The following is a 16,953-nucleotide window of genomic DNA, read 5'->3' on the forward strand; positions in this document are numbered from 1 at the left end:
TTTGTACTCATTTATCGCTATTGTAGAGATCTTAAACCTTGTGGAGATTTGCTTTCTTGTTGCTCAATGATAATTATAGTAACTTAGAATTAGGCCTATAATGTTTTACGGCTTGCAAGCAGCATATTAATTTCTGAAATCAAGTGGACAAAGTACTGGCCCATGGAATTAATAAATACAGAGATTTAAGTAATTTTTTGTTGATATTCTTTCTCTTTCTCTCTCGATATCTTCTAAACAAAATTCAATTTTATACTTGTTTTTACTTAGAATTAAGACTAACTAAACCTGCATTAAAGAAGGAAATGGACATTAAGAATTGAAGCTTAAGCTTTATATTAAATCGACAGAGCGAAAATTAGAAATAAAATTTCTTGATGCTAGAAAAGAGCGCTACGGTTGAGTTAGATTGTTACTCAGATTTCTTAACAAATTACTTCAGATTAGTAATCCTTTGGGATATTGCTCTCGTGACCAGTAAAATTTCTTCAAAAGTATAGTTAAGTATGAGCAATTACTTAAGATAAATCTTTACTTATAAACGATCTGCAGTTATCAAACAATTCAGCGGGAGAGATTTGCAGGTAAAGAGTAAAGAAGTAATAATGTTATTGATTAAGTTCGCCAGTAATGGATTTGAACGGTATTATTGTTCTCAACTTCAGAAGCACTTTTCCCATCTTGAAATGCATGATAATTTAACATATCTAGTACGTAGAAGTTGTAACACGGTGACGTGTTATGCGACACATCGGTCAGAGCAGAGTCCGGTGGATGAGATATATTCCCCTATCTTTTCCTTCACCCTGAAGGACATCGCGACATACCCCAGGGTGTAGCGAAGAAAGTAGATGACGCTTTCAGCGCCTCGGACTCCTATAGCCGGTGCTTGATCAGCGTGAGGTCCTCTGTCTCGGTGAGCCCTAGCGTGAGAATTAATTCCTCCTGCGATACCCCGTATCATCATTTTTGAACACGCGTGTGTGAGCTCCTGAGCTACAACGAGGGTCTGTCCTTTCGCTGCCGAATACTTGCTACCGCTTTTGTTGGGTCCAGGTCGCCAAGTATATTTGCGCCAATCTTCAACCCGAGTCACCGACGAGTAAGTCATTTCCAAGCATCGACCTGCCAAGTTGAGCTCTGTTTCTCTCTCTCTCTCTCTCTCCCTCTCTCTCTTGAATCGCGTCTGATCTGCTGGTTGTTACAGCTGTCATCGCTTGTTATAATTTTGCTTTTGTATTTCACATTTTACATCTCACTTTATTTTATTGTTGCTTTACACGTATAATTCTTTGTATATATCCTAACTTTTTTGTCAATTGCTGCTCTCTATACTTCTACTGCTTGTATTTTACTTTAGTTGCGCTTTTTCTGTCTTCGTTCGATTATTGTTGTATTACCTTGTAAATACCCTAATTTAGCCTTACGGTGGAAACACCTAGGCGTAATAATATGTGTATCAATCCATCTCTCGTGAACTTCCTTTGAACCCATACCCGCACCCGCCGTGTAGAGTCATCATTGAGCCGAGTAAAGTAAAGTCGAGTCATAGATGTAAGCATTGTATTAATTGTATCTCAAATTACTGTATATAATCTTTTGATAAGACTACGCTTCCAATTTTGTAGATAACAGTTGGTTTTTCACTTGCTTGTATTAAGTACAACACTTTACTTTTTCACTTTTGGAATCGATCGTGACATCTAGTGGTTCAATATAAAGCTTGTCGCTAATAATCGCATCGATGGTATTCTTCAACTGTCCAGCTAACACTTTTTTTTGTAAATAAATTTCCAAAGCAGCTTTTTTTTTAAATTAGAATATTTTATAAACTTCTAATTGTAACAATTTTTTAATGCCTGTAAACTACCTAGTTTACGAAAAAATTGCAAGACTACTTGTTTGTTCAATATGACCAAAAAATGTTGTGACAAATGATTTCCGTTTAAAAAATTACATTTTATTGTTATTACATAATCGTTTGTTTGAAAAATTGTTTAAAGCTCAAAATACGTTAGAAAAATTTAGGTAAATCCGTCCAACAAAAAAAGGCTGCCGTGAACTTACTGGATTCCACACTTAACTAGTATCCGCTGCACTGCTTCAATCACTCCATTAGGTAGTGAAATTCACCGCTCAAAGTGGTGTTTTACTGTATCGTTTCAACCATACGATTACTCGGGTGAAAACCGATGGAAGGATGAATTTTTTCTCCAGTGTCGTTCTAATTCAATTACTAAATAAATTGATTGCAACTGCGTTAGTTTTGACGCGTTGATTTTAATTTTCTTCAAGGTGTTCGTGTGTATAAATAAACTGCCGCCACGTGGAAAAATCGTATTGGGAAAAGGAGAAGATATAAATGAACTTGCTACATCAAGTACAATACGAAGAGATGAGAAAATGAATTTTAATAATAAATATAGCGCTTACATTCTACAATCACATTTAGAGATTTCAAATTGCATTCGATGCCATTATTATTTTCATTATTTTACTCTACGGACTATCCAGCTTGAATAAAGAATGCGCGTGTGGGCAACGTAAATAATCTTTATTTCATCACTTTACATTCAGTGTTCTCTTTTTGCATGTCAATGAAAATTAAAAATAGAAAGAGAGAATAAATACAGTACTGGAAAAGCAACGACATAATTGATTGATAAATTTTCGATTGCGAGTACAACGTAATTAGCAGATGTACAATGTGTGTTTAAAAAAAACTCAGCAAACATCGAGATACAAAATAACGCATTCGATTTTCATCCTCGTAGCGGACGACTATTTTTCCAAAACGATACCGCAATTATTCCAATTTTTCGTAATAGTCTCGTTAATGTTAGCCTTTATTGCGATTCACCGCTTGATATGTCATATTCTATTAGCAATTTTTCTATTTTATAACAACAATGAGTTCTGTAAAACACTTTCACAAATGCACGTCGATATAGTTGCAAATTTACTTTTGCTTTTGTTTCATTTTACACATCGATATCGAATCGGTATACTTACAAATGAATCTCATCTTATTCCGGAAGTTGATGATTATTTTTTTTTTAGTTTCAGTTCGTGCGTTTAAAAGAAGAATTGCTTTTTTTCATCATTTATCATACCGCGGTAAAAAGATGCGATTTATTTGAAGAAAGAGATTCATTGAATAGATGCTTTGGAATGTATCACGCTTAATTTTTTTTCCATCTTTTTCTAATATATAATATACTCTATATATACGAAAACTGACGTAATATATTATCATTATTATATTTGTATATCATCTATTATATATAATTTATTTGAAACAATAAAATTTAAAAATACACATCTCGTTAATATTTTCTGGATCACAATATCTCTTCTCGGATGTTGAACAACGTGTTTCGTATTTACCTCTAAAACTTTAACAGTCAATTCAAGTTACATTTATTATGCTGCATATATTTTTTTGGTGCTCGGATAGAATCGGTGAATAAGAGGTGTGTGAAAATCGCCACTAACTTATCTAAAACCTACACGTACTTTGCTTCTTTAAATTTTTTTTTTTTTTTTTGGCGTAACCCTACTTTATCGCACATCTTCCCTTCGCTCGCTCGTTCATAGCGTCAAATACGAATCGTTCAGCGAGAAGCCACCGAGCGTTCGGTCGAATTTCCGGCTGAATCACCGATCGTTGAACAACTCGATTTTCATCGGCGCAAATCGACCTACAAACTACGTTTTCCATTAAATTTTATCGAGTATCATATGTCGTTCTTACGTGCTAAGATTTCTTTAGTTCGTTCGATTTCTTGACGGACGTTGAAAGCTTAATTTGGGATGTTTCGTGCTACGGCACCCGTCAATCAGTTGCCTTACGGTAGCGACTTCCGAATCGAGTTACGGTTTTTCATTTTGTGCTTTTTTGTCGGTTTTGCGATTTTTTTTCATTTTTTGGAATGCTTCACTACTCGTACTCGCAATATATAATGAGTACTTTTCGACTACGTATTTGGGCGACGGCTCGGTCGCGATCTTAATGTTAGGGGCTTTTCACTTAATTTACGGAAATTGTTCATTTGATTTTTCATGGATACATGGATATCATCATTTTTCTTTTTTTCAAATCATAAATTCTTACATCTAGTATCGATTAATATTATATTCGATTATATACGGTATATCGTGCTACGCGCTACTGCGTCGACGGACGAACGCCGAGCTGACGAGTCGGCAAATCGGCCCGGAATTAGACCCCCGAACGTCGTCGGCGGATTCGCGAAACGAGTTGAATTTTTCATGGTCGCGCAAGGCCTTCCTTCTTCCTCCTTTTTTTTTTTACTCCCTGAAAGGTCCTTTTGCGACCAGCGACGCTTTGGGAGACGAGCGAAAACATTTCTCCACCCCCGCTTTGACGTTCACTCAGACGTGTCTCTCTCGCGCAGTCAACGACGGGAACGTGTCTTGTTTTTTCTTTTTGCTCTTTTTTTTTTCTTTTCATATTTTTCCGAGTTGTCTCGGGCGTACTGCGTGCATTCGCAGAGAGAAACAGAGCGAGTCGAACGAGAGCGATAGGTGGGACGTATTATGGAAGATCGATAAAGTCGAGTCACTCGAACTTTTTTTTTTTTTCATCGTGCTTCGTTTTTCTTTTTTTTCATCTTTTTTACTTTCGTATATATTTTATTAATAGCAAAATATTATCCAGAGATATATGGCTAAAGGCTATTTTTATATATTTGTATATAGAATCTGACCGTTTTCGGCGCGCGTGTGTTTTTATACTTTCACATGGTTTTTGCGAGTAAAAAATGAACCTCGCAGCAGGCTTCTCCGTCGAATTCGCCTTTATTTTGTGCTTTGCCTTATATATCACCCGCATTCATCGGCGTCGTCATCGAGGTCACGTCAGCCACGCGGTATACACGAAGCATGAACCCGACGATATCGATTGTATCGCTGGAGAGAAGCTCGATGGAAAACTAATCGAAAACTCCGCCAAAAGAATAATTCTCCAATCAAGACGGCACAACGCGACAACGACGAGTGTCGCGTCGCGCTCCACTTTATTTACTTTCAGCCAGCGCTGCATCGAGATTATCGACCTGCTTTTTACTTTGCAGCGCGCTTTTGGGTTTTCGAATTTTTGCATCACAATGGCGATTGACAAGGAAACCAGTGCGTTCATTGACTATTTTTTTTTTATGTATATTAATAATTTATATATAATTCCAAAAGCCTGAAACTGTATTTTATGCACGTGTATAATATCGGTACCTTTTTTAATTGTATATAATTATGATATGTCTTTATTTTTGCACATACTTAATTGTTATATTTATTATATAATAAAATTCTGATATGTTTTGTATCATTTTTAGTACTTTCAGAGTATCCTCAGTTAGGACATCGATTTTCAAGCCACACACCATCGAAATCTTGTATGTGTGTGTCGTATCATCAACAATTTATACTTTCAGCTCGGTGATATAGGAATTTATTCTCTATTACAATGTTATAACTCGATATAATAACGAAAAATACAATATTTTACGCCTGACTAATTTCTATTCATATATCGTAGTTTGTGATATGTTTTGAATAATTGGATCGGTTGCTCTAAATTATGTAACTCTATTCACGGTTGCCTATAGATATAATCGACGACTTTACGTGAGCATCGTAAACGCAAAATTTCATCAGCAAATACTGCGCTGCTAACAATACAACAAACTAATTCGTTTAAATTTTATCTAAATATCATTCGGGAAAGTTAAAACTATACATTGTGTGTATAAGTAAATTCGACTCGATTAGCAGGAAGAATAATTGGGATTGTCACGTTCAATGATCGAAAAAATACTGATTGTCAAACGATTGTTTTTTTACCTTGGTAAGCTTCTTCGAAAAAGCAAAAATCAAAGAAAGCCGTGTATAAGATTTTTCCATTTTCAAAAAGCTCATATACAAAAACTGACTCGTTCTTTTTTCTTTTCTTCTTCTTCTTCGTTTTTTTCACGTTTTTCGTTCTCTTGGAAAAAGTTTTCGCATTATAAAATATATCCTGTGTGTATAATCTCACTATTTTTTTTTTGTTTTTTCTTTCGAATTTATACTTCGATAATCGAATCTAAACGTATACGCGCGTATGTGTCTCGAACTGTGTGAGCAAACTCAAACGTATGGATTAGGAACAAAAAAAAGGTACGATAAATTACCCTCTGCAGTCGTCGTCAAAAGCGGCATTGTAATAATAATAATTTTTTTTTTACACTCTGGACGCTAAGTTTCTACGATGAATTTTTGTCTCAAAATTTGTGCAAACAATTCGCATGTATGTTATCCATCGATTTGTCTACTTCTAATGAATTAAGTCGTATTACGCGTTATTAAACAACTACTTTCCCGACATTACAATGTATGTATGTTAGTTATATTATTAATACTCGATCTAAAAATGGAAAACATCTTATGTAGCTTTATCCGGTACGATTTTTATGTGTGTCGATTAAAGATCAAAAGATTTTCGGAAAAACGTCTATTAAGAAGGAGAAAAATTCGGTTATAGCAAATTGATTTGTGCCATTGATACGTGTGAGTTTGTGTGTTTATACGTGGATATCGTGATTTTCTCGCGACGTTATTTACCGGGGCCTCTTCTCTTCTCTTCTCTCTCTCTCTCTCGCTACACAGATCGCAGCATCAAAGTTTATTTTATGTACGTATCGCAAACTTCATCGAGCAGTGTGGCACAAGTTTCTCCTTTGATACTCGCATTCACGTACACACTGCACACATACACAAGTAGTGTGTGTATTATAATGCACAAACCACGCCGAACAACGCAGCCCACGCATATAGTATTAATCACGCGTAGCATAATAACGTAGCGGGAACCAAAAGAGAGAGAGAGAGTTTGCTTTCGCTTCAGCAGCGGAGGCAGCCGTTGGAGGTGGAGGAGGAGAGTTTGTACGCTGTGTACGCCTCCCCCGCCTCCGAGTACTGCTGCTGCTGCTGCTGCTGCTGCTGCTCGAGAAAATCGTTGGCATTAATTAGCGGCCCTGCCCCTGGCTAATAATAGTTCGGAGTTTAATAACGATCGCGATAAATCCGATTGACTTTCATTTTGTCGTCGTCGTCGTCGTTGCGTTTATGTATATATATTTTGACGATCCTTGACATTTTGGTGTCGTAATATAGACATATCACTCGTAAATGCTTAATGACATTGTTTCGTTTTAAACTTCATCATCATCATCTCCTCTATTTCAGTTTCTTTGTTTTTTTATTTTTAGAAAATAGCTTAGATATGTTTGCGTTTGTTCTTGGTATTTGGAGCGATCAGTCTCTCGCGTATTATTACTTATATTCCCGTACCAATAATCAATTGTCCATTTTAGCGGATAAACTTCACGTACGCACACACACACACGCACACTTATAAGCTCCAAAACTTTTCGACCCCCCTCCACTCTCGCTTATACAATTTCTACCCATTTCCTAATTTCTCGTTCTCTTAGATCGTTGATTTTGTTGATGTTTCTGTTGCTGTTGTTCGACTCTTCGTTCAGCGATAACGACAATGTCGTGCTCGCTTAGTCGAGAAATCCGGTCTGCACGAGCTTCTCCAAGAAGAACTTGACGTCGCCGAGCTCCGAGTCCTTGATGCCGAGCGACTTGAGCAGTCCGAGGTCGCCGTTCTCCACCGCCATGAAGACCGAGCGCAGATGCTCGAGGTCCGAGCGCATGAGGTGCAGCGCCGCGCCGAAATCCTCGATCGTTTGCGACTCTGCAACAAAACACATGCATACAGCAATTAGCAGAGAGAGATTTTAGTCCGGACGCTCGTGAATCGTGCACAAAAGAAGAAGAGGAGAGAGAGAGAGAGAGAGAGAGAGAGAAAGTGTATGATATAAACTGGTTTACCGGACAGGGCGATGGCGACCTTGTTCACTCCGCCGAGCGGTTCCAGGGCATCGCGGGCTTTGTTGCCGAAGAGCTTCTCGAGGTAATTAGGCCCGTGACTAGCCAGAAGCGCTTTCAAGAAGCTCGCTGTCTCCTCCACAGGTGGTCTTTTAGCTGCACTCGTGAAAAAAAGAAAACAGAATAATAATTAAAGAGTATATAAAACGAGTCTTAAAGCTAGCATCAGCGTGTGTGTGTTGTGTGTGTGTGTCTACTACACGTGTCCTATACACAATGAATTCCACAACAACAACAACACGACTTGGCTCGTGTGTAATCCGCGCACTTAATCTCTCGTTTAATTTTTTTTTTTCTCTTCGTTCCTTTTATCATCAAGCTCAAACAATAGAGAGAGTGAGAGGGCAGCGCCGAACACAGGTACGGGTGTTGACCTAGTTTTTTGAACGATGCTCTCGCACGCGCTCGCTTCGGATATATAAGCGTCAAAATGTTACAATTAAAAGTTCGCGAGAGGGGCTAAAAAATAAGGCGTTTTTTTTTTAATATTACGCGTTTTAATTAAAATATATTTCGTCGACGAGAGCTGAGCAGCTCGATGAATATTAAAATGTACTGCTACGCACTAGCGTGCACGCGCGGCGTTCGACGAGCTCGAGCGTATATATATAAATTCTCCGCCCCTACATCCACATTTATAGCCATTGTTCTTCGGTATTTTGTTTTACGATGCGTAAAAGAGGGTAAAGGTGACTTGACTCATTGTCGGAAATTTCATCGGAATGCATGGGGGATCAAAATGGGGAAAAAAAAACACGACGACGCCGAAAATTATTCATGAAATATGTATTAGGCGAAGTATATTGTAGGAAGAGGAGGAGGGAATGAAGGGGAAGGGATCGTGCGAACAAAAACCGGTAAACGCTGCGCACGTTTTGCCTCGGCTCTGTTTATATACACTCACGGCAGGCAAGAGGAGAATTTCATTGAAACTTTAGCAGCGGCAGCAGCATAAGAGAGAGCAGAAATTCCAGTAGTAAAGATATGCAAATAGTCAGACGCGTTCGAGCTTCGAGTAACTCGCCTCTCTCTCGCTCCTCGTGTATATATGCAGTAGTCGAGCTGTCTTTTATCTCTTCGTCGTCGTCGTCGTCGTCGTCGTCTGCCCCACCGTTCGACGACGATAAAAATGCGCAGTTGTTTGTTCAAACGGCGCGATGCAACGATTTTCGAGAAGTATTTAAAGTAATTTTCGTAGCTAAAAGTAGTTTTACTTTTAAACGTCGCGCAATTTTACTCGTTCGTTGAATATATAAAAAAAAATCGTCCCTTCGTTAAAAGCTTAATTACCGATAGACGGCTTGGATATCAGAAGAGGAGTAAGGAAGGACAAAAAGAAAAGAAAATAGTCCTTGCTAGACGCGCGTACCTATGCATACATACAGTGGTGGGGCTGCTTCTCTCGTGTGCCAAAGGGAATGCGTATGCGTGTGTTCGTGTATACTGCCTTGTTTTTCATCGTCCTCGTCGCAGCAGCAGCAACAGCAGCAGCCGCTTACACAGTCACTCGGCTGCTCTTGTGTTTGACTGTTTGTGTATATATACGCGCGGCCAAGAAGAAAAGCGCAAAACAGCGTCAAGCGCGCGCGACGTAAAGTGAAAGATACTGGAAATTGCGTATTTCTCTCTCTTTTACCTCGCGCGAGGCTGTATACGCGCATTTTATACGCTACCTCCCAGCCGCTCGGACATAAATTTTCCATTCCCTGGCGCTCGTAAGAGTTGTAATGTTTATACTTTTCAATCTAATGTCTTGAGCGGAGGCTAGCAGTAACGGTATAGCAAGCTAGCGCGAGGTTGTATTTCAAATCTCGCGTATATATATATGCGTTTGCCTCGAGTGTACGGCACACACACGCACGCGTTTAATGTGCACTTTTCTCCCGGTTATTTTTTTCATTCTATCCGCCAGCAACAGTGGTATATTTTTAGAGAATAAAAAACAACGGTATTACGCGGGTCAGTCACACACCCACGCACATGTGCACATATCAAAACATCGCCGGTTTGCGGAGCAGTCGGTTCTAGCTCCGAAGTTTCGTATACGCGTAGAGAAATATAAACTATGCTCGCGTGCGCGCAACGAGCTTGTAAATAAGGCGAGTTTACATATTTCATGCGTATATTTCCGGCCTGCGGAAAAAGCCCGGAATGCATACAAGGGCCGTCCGGGCGCATGTTTTATATTTGACCTTGTTTCTCCTTTCGTTTGAATAAGAGAGAGAGAGAGAGGGTGGAGGAGAATATAAAAGGCAAAAAGTTAATTTTCAATCGCCCCCCCCCCCTTGTCAGCGCAGACTTTTTTTTCTCTCATTCATCCAGAGCTGCAATTTAATTTCTTTCGACCGGTTCACGTCAAACATTCGTTTAGACTCGTTCCGCGTTTTTTTTTCTTTTTTTTTCATGTACCTCGACAGCTCGAAAATCTTCCGCACACAAACGCGTGGGCGAAACGATTTCACTCACGTCCGGCGCGCGTGTATACACACTGATTCGACCATCAGTGCAGTATGTGCGTGTAACAGCGAAAGTTTTCGATGTCGTGTATAGTTCGACGACGATAATAAACCCGGTATTTTTTTTTTCGAATTCTTCCTCGTTAATTGAAATGTTTGGCGCGCAATATTTTTCAAGTAGATGATCTGCTGGAGCGAGAGACAGACGATACTTATGTTTATATCGAATTACGAATGAAAAATGTATATCGAGATACTTTTTTATATAACGGTATTATATAACGAAAGCTCGGCGACGACGGAAAAGCAGATGTATACCCGCTCGTTGAGTATGCAAATATACACGTCAACGTGGTTGGAATAAAAAAAAAAAAGAAGAAAAAGTTGAAGAAGCACGGAATACACTGCGCTGCACCTCGGGAAGTAAAGAAAAAAAGAAGAGTTTAGCATCGCGCGACGTAAAATTTTTTAAACATTGCATAATTCAAACGAGTGCGTAATCTATCTTGTCTCTTAGCATATACGAGAGAGAGAGAGAGACTTCGCGTGCATAATAATAATAACGAAAATAATCCAATGAAAAGTGAAAATAAAAATGTTGCTCTTTGCGTCTAGAGCTCTTCTAAAAATATCCGCATATATATACGTTATGTATAACAGACTGTAGACGAACTCGTACCACGGCTAGTCGAAAGTGGTCCTGGAATTTTTTATCTCTATCCATCGCGCGCGTGCGTGGGTGGAAAGGCAAACTAGCTAGAAAAAGCCAGCGTAAAACGAACAAAAAGGATCGAATTTTTCTAAAATAACAGCTGGAATATATATACGTATGTGTATACGTGCGTTAACATACACACACACAGGCACATATCCTCGAGCGAAAAGTACAACATTTATCTTACACACAAAAATATATACTATTTTTCCGCACTAATGAAAGTAATAACAACGATAACGATAACGATCCTGTACTTGCAATACATATAGTACACCTACATAAAGCGTAACTCTCAAAAAACAGATGCCCAATTAAAGCTGCGCGGCGTTCGGCCGGAGGTTTTAATGGATCTTTGTTATCCGCTCGCGAACACGAATGTACTCCAGAGTCGCTGCTGCTGCTGCTGCTGCTGCTACACATTACCTTCGCTCGTGCAATTACATATCAGCAGCGTTTCGCGTGTACATCGTCCAAAGAGTGATTCGTAATTATTGAAACGTTGCAGCGGTACAACGCGTATAGCGGCAGCGGCAGCATATCGGGAAACACAGCTCGCGCATAATATAATGTATACGGAGCCGCCGACGAATCGACGTGTTGTTACAACACAAACGCGTGTATGCATAAGGGCATCGCGATAATGAATTCAGCGGAATATGCGCGTTTGCATGTAGTAATTAGTTGTGGCTACTGCTGCTGCTGCTGCTGCTGCTGCTGAACTGTAAAAGCTAGAGCATATATACGTTATTATAATACATGACGCGCGCGTTTGATTTTACCATTGAGTTACGATAATACCGCTGCACGGCTGCGGATATAGCTACAGCTTATAAGAAATGACAGCTCGTTTGGATATATTATATTGTATATAACCGCAATATATGTGGTGTATCATCAAATATAATTAGTCAACGCGAATAATATCGCGATGATTGATTTGCACCTTTTTTTTTTTGGTTTCTCGTTAGAGGCTCGAAATATCGTAAGCTTGACTTTTGGCGTTCGGTTACTCGGTGGTGGTGGCCGCAGGGCCCGAGCCGGGCGAAATTATTATTCGCCAATTAATACGTCGTTGTGCCAATTATTACCGCGAGGGTAACTGCGTAGCGCGCACATGAAGCTACGTATATATCTATATATATCCATTTACGCGTCTGGTAATTAATTTATACGGCGGCTAACTGCGCTGCGCAGACCATCCTATAATACTGCCGAGCTATTAATTTCATTCACGGGCCGTTAAAATAAAGAGAAAAAGTGAAAGAAGAGATAGAGAGAGGAAAATTATCAACGGCTACTGCGCGAGCGAGCAGTCGGGGATATATAAACCGCGTGCGCGACAAATAGAGCTTATATTCAGATTTGAGCTTCGAATTGAAATTATATCAGCGAAAATATAGCTCTCTCTCTCTCCCTCTCCCTCTACACGAATATACCTATTTATTTTCCACTTCCACGACCCGTGACGGGGGTGTCGTCTGTTATTCATTTTTTTTTTGCTTTTTTTTGCCGACGAAATAATTTCTCTCCTGGGAGACAGTGGGAAAAAAATATATCGTTTAGCAGATATAACGCTCTGGCTGGCTACTATATAGGTATACGAGCTGCGCGCTGAGCGTTGATTTTTTTATGCTGCCACTACACTGCCTGTATGCTGCTGCAGCAGCAGCGTGCAACAGGATCGCGACTTGCAGTAAAAAATGTCGACGCGTGGTTCCCACTGCTATGGATGGCTGGGGCTTGAGTTTTTGTTGTTGCTATCATACTGCTACTATACCGATGTACTACTACTAGGTTATCATCGATCGAACTTCACTCGCACCTACTAGGGTCTTTTATTTTACTTATTTTTCCTCGTCGACGTTTGAATTTCGACGTTTAATGTTTTTGTATACGTATCAAATGTTTCCTTCGATTTTTTGCACGATCGAGATACGTAGTAAAGTAGTTGTATCCGTTCGCTCGCCTTTTTGTCGATGTTTTTTTTTTATTGCCCGCGTGTCACTTTTTTTCCGTAGCGAAACGACGTGCCGAAATTCGACATTTCGACGCTGCGTCGCGCTAGATTATTGTACTAAAAAAAAAAATAAATAAATAAATGTGCACTCGAGTTTCCAAGCCAAAAAAAAAAAAAAATCGGACGGCGCACGGTGCTGTCGTCGCAGCTCGATGTTTACCCGGAAAAAATATTGTATGAAAAGTGCGCGAAAAAGAGCGAGGCTAGTACAGTAGCTTGCGCATTAAAGCTCCGGACACGTACTATTATTATAATACACACACACATGGGCAGCTAGTTTGCGCGTGAAAGTCTCTCGCTCGCTTTGGCAAAACATTCGAACGTCCCTTATTTTATTTTGCCTCGCTCGCTTCGAGGCTTTCGTATAGATGCGCGTATGTGTGTGGCGCGAAACGCAATCTCGAGTGCATTATATAATCCACGGCATAAAAGTTTCTCGCTCTTCTTCCATCCTCCTCCTCCTCCTTTTTTTTAACTGCACCAGCAAAAGTGCGCATCCCCGCAATTTCCCGCGAGTTTCTTTCATTAATGCCGCTGTTGCCGCCGCTGTCTGCTTATTACGTTTCGTCGGTGTTGCACGCAGACTCTCTCCCTCTCTCTATTATACGTATCTCGCGCGTACATTATACGCACATAATGCATAGTATACACCACGGCGTAGAGAATTGATTAATTTCTCCAAGCTCGAGACTATATTATATATGTGTGGGTGTGTGTGCGCGAAGGTAAGTAACGCCCACGCTTAGTTACACTCATCTCGTTAGCACCCCGAGTTCGAGATACTTGGCAGTAGAGGAGAATTTCAATTAAGAGCTCGAGCGCCGCATCGGCGAGAAAATCTATATATACGCAGAATCGACCGTTGTCGTTTTATTATTACGTGTTTTCGTCTTTTTTTTTTTAATTCATATTTTTTTCTGCGAGGTTTGCAAAATTTGAAGTTAGTCGAATTTGAACTAGCATCATACATCCCAGTAACTATGCATTACCTAATATCTGTAGCGAACAAGCGAGGTTTGCAGCTCAATTCAACAAGGAAGCTAGCAAGAGCCACAATTAATAAAGTCGATTCATATAGAAGTATTTATACCTCCTTTTTAATTCTATATGCAGTGACAAAACTGTAGTCTGCGATTAGATTTATAGCATCGTATATGCTACGAACTTTATTATTTCGCTCGCAGGTTTTCAGTATTTCGTTTCGCGCCACCTGACGGTGACTTACACAACTAATTGGCCGGTAAAAATGAAACTGATTATCAACTCAGAAGAGACTTGCAATCGTAAAAAAAGCATTTGTTTAAAACAATTAAACGTAAAGAAATTAATTCAATGCAGCAAGCAATATTTCCTGCTTATACAAATCCGAAAGTCAATCTTAGTCAGAGTCGAAGAGTTCGGCCTATCCCAAAATCTCGAATTATGCGCGCGATATCAATTTCGTAAATATTGTGACGATGTCACAGGGCGGTAATAGGCTGTTTTCACAGTCGTCAGTGACGGTCAAAAATCGACCAGCTGATTTGACTGGAGGCCAAACAAAGCGACCGCCCGTATACTTTACATGTTAAAGTTGGTTGGTAAAAATACTTATAATTAGTTTAACGCTCTGTAAAAAAATAAACAAAAAATATCTGGAGAAAGCGGAAATCCTTGTGTATCGAAATATCGAAGCGGTTTTTAGTTAAAGTCTTTAGATTGCAAATAAAAAAAATATTGAAATTTCCGCTTTTTTGTCTGTGATATTGTCAATAAACTCTAATAAAATAGTTATGAAAAGTGGTTTTTTGGGTTGCAATACAAACCCTCAAGCGGAGAATTGTCTATTCTTTTAAATTACCAATGAAAAACTAAAAAACAATCGTAATTAAGAATATTATCTTTCCACCAACAGCAGACTTAGTTTGGAAGACGATTGCGAGATCATTTTCATAATTTTTCGAAATTACGATTGTTTTTCAGTTTTTCATTGGTAATTTGAAAGAATAAACAATTCTCCGCTTGAGGGTTTGTATTGCAACCCAAAAAACTACTTTTAATAACTATTTTATTAGAGTTTATTGACAATATAACAGACAAAAAAGCCGAAATTTTAATGTTTTTTTATTTACAATCTAAAGACTTTAACTAAAAACCGCTTCGATATTTCGATACACAAGGATTTCCGCTTTCTCCAGATATTTTTTTTTTATTTTTTTACTGAGCGTTAAACTAATTATAAGTACTTTTACCAACCAACTTTAACATGTAAAGTATACGGGCGGTCGCTATGTTTGGCCTCCAGTAAAATCAGCTGGTCGATTTTTGACCGTCACTGACGACTGTGAAAACAGCCTATTAACGAAAATTAAGCGAATTGTAGTGTGTGTATGCATGAGTGAGCTGCGCGACCGAGAAGCATGATAAGGTAGGGAATCGAGTATCACTAGAGCACGCGTTCGAGGTTCAGGGCAAAGGAAGAGCCAAGTTAACCTCGGACGCGTCTCTCGGACCGCGTGCACTGAAGAGTAGATCTGCACGACAGTGCACACGGCAGATTCGAAATTAGACCGCGAGAGACGACGGACGTGTGGCCGGGTGATAAGTGGAGAGTGATAAGCTGTGTGGCAGCGGTTAAGTGGGCCGTGGGGAAGTTGTGTAGCAGCAGAGGTTATTGAGTTGGATTGTTCGTGGAAGCTGTGTGGCAGCGGTTGAGTTTTCTGTGAAGCTGTGCGTGCAGCGGAAGTTCGTGTGTCGTGTCCGTGGGAAGGCTGTGTTCAAGCCTGGAGTTCGGTGCGACGAGAGAAGAGTTGCGAGGTGACGAGGCGATCGTGAGGCTCGGAAGGCAGCGAGCCGCGCGATTTGCTGTACAGCGACCCTCTGATTAATCGTCCGAGGCATCTCCACGGCGAGGCAAGCGCCCTTGGACTGGGCAGACCACGAGAACGGAGCAGCTGGGGGACAGCGGGAGACGACATCGAGAATAAATGCCGAGGCAACGGAGCGACGAAGAAGGTTGTAAATTGGATTAGACTTGGTCGGTCGCGCGGATGTGTGAGAGCGCGTGTTGTATGATTGCGTAGTGTGAATGTAGGAGAGAAATAAGAAGTTTCGCCGTAGAATCGTTGTGTAGTAAGAGTAGTAGAGATCGGAGCATTTGTAGCGAGTACCTTGGATTCAAGACGTGGTTCGAGTTCACGTGTCGCGTTCAGGCCGGTGCGTGGCCATTGCTGCGAAGCGGTACTTCCGCCTTGGACGCTCCTGTGAGAGCAAGCGAGATAGCGCGTTCGTCTTGGTCGTGTGTGACCAAATCGCGCGTCTGCTAGCGCGAGCAAAGCGAAGGCGTCGTAGTCCGGGCGCCAGCTATTAAATTAAAATTGGTATTTTAAAAGTTATTAACAAATTTATTGTTTATAACTAAAAAAATTTGTTTAAAAAAATCTGAAAAAATTCACACGTATTCTTTGACTAATTCTAAGACTATTTTGTTCTTTGCATTTTTTCGTTTTAGACGTTCCTTAACAAGTTAGAAAATCGCAAAGATTGAAAATATGAATGGTTTCTGAACAAATTCGTGCGTAAAAAAATAACTTTGCGATTTTCTAGCTCGGTAAGGAACGCCTAAAACGAAAAAATGCAAGGAACAAAATAGTCTTAGAATTAGTCAAAGAATACGTGTGAATTTTTTCAGATTTTTTTAAACAAATTTTTTTAGTTATAAACAATAAATTTGTTAATAACTTTTAAAATACCAATTTTAACGCTTGGTAACCAAGCTAAATCGATTCAGCACACCAAAAAACCTATAAAAAGCTTTGGTTACCTTA

At 39.7% G+C, this 16,953-nt stretch overlaps 1 protein-coding gene across 1 annotated transcript in view; it reads right to left on the bottom strand.

The window, feature by feature from the left end:
• Positions 1-2,381: 2,381 nt before the first annotated feature.
• Positions 2,382-16,953, bottom strand: part of LOC106651631 (IDLSRF-like peptide) — an 87,973-nt gene continuing 73,401 nt past the window's right edge. The window contains exons 3-4 of the mRNA XM_014370232.2: positions 7,900-8,052; positions 2,382-7,762 (exon numbers count right to left, since the gene is read on the bottom strand). Of these exons, the coding sequence (XP_014225718.1) occupies positions 7,569-7,762; positions 7,900-8,052 (347 nt within the window). The 3' untranslated portion in view covers positions 2,382-7,568. The remainder of the gene's footprint in view (positions 7,763-7,899; positions 8,053-16,953) is intronic.

Source organism: Trichogramma pretiosum, unplaced genomic scaffold, assembly GCF_000599845.2.
Source record: "Trichogramma pretiosum strain Unisexual culture from Peru unplaced genomic scaffold, Tpre_2.0 scaffold158, whole genome shotgun sequence".
Classification (NCBI taxonomy): Eukaryota; Metazoa; Arthropoda; class Insecta; order Hymenoptera; family Trichogrammatidae; genus Trichogramma; species Trichogramma pretiosum.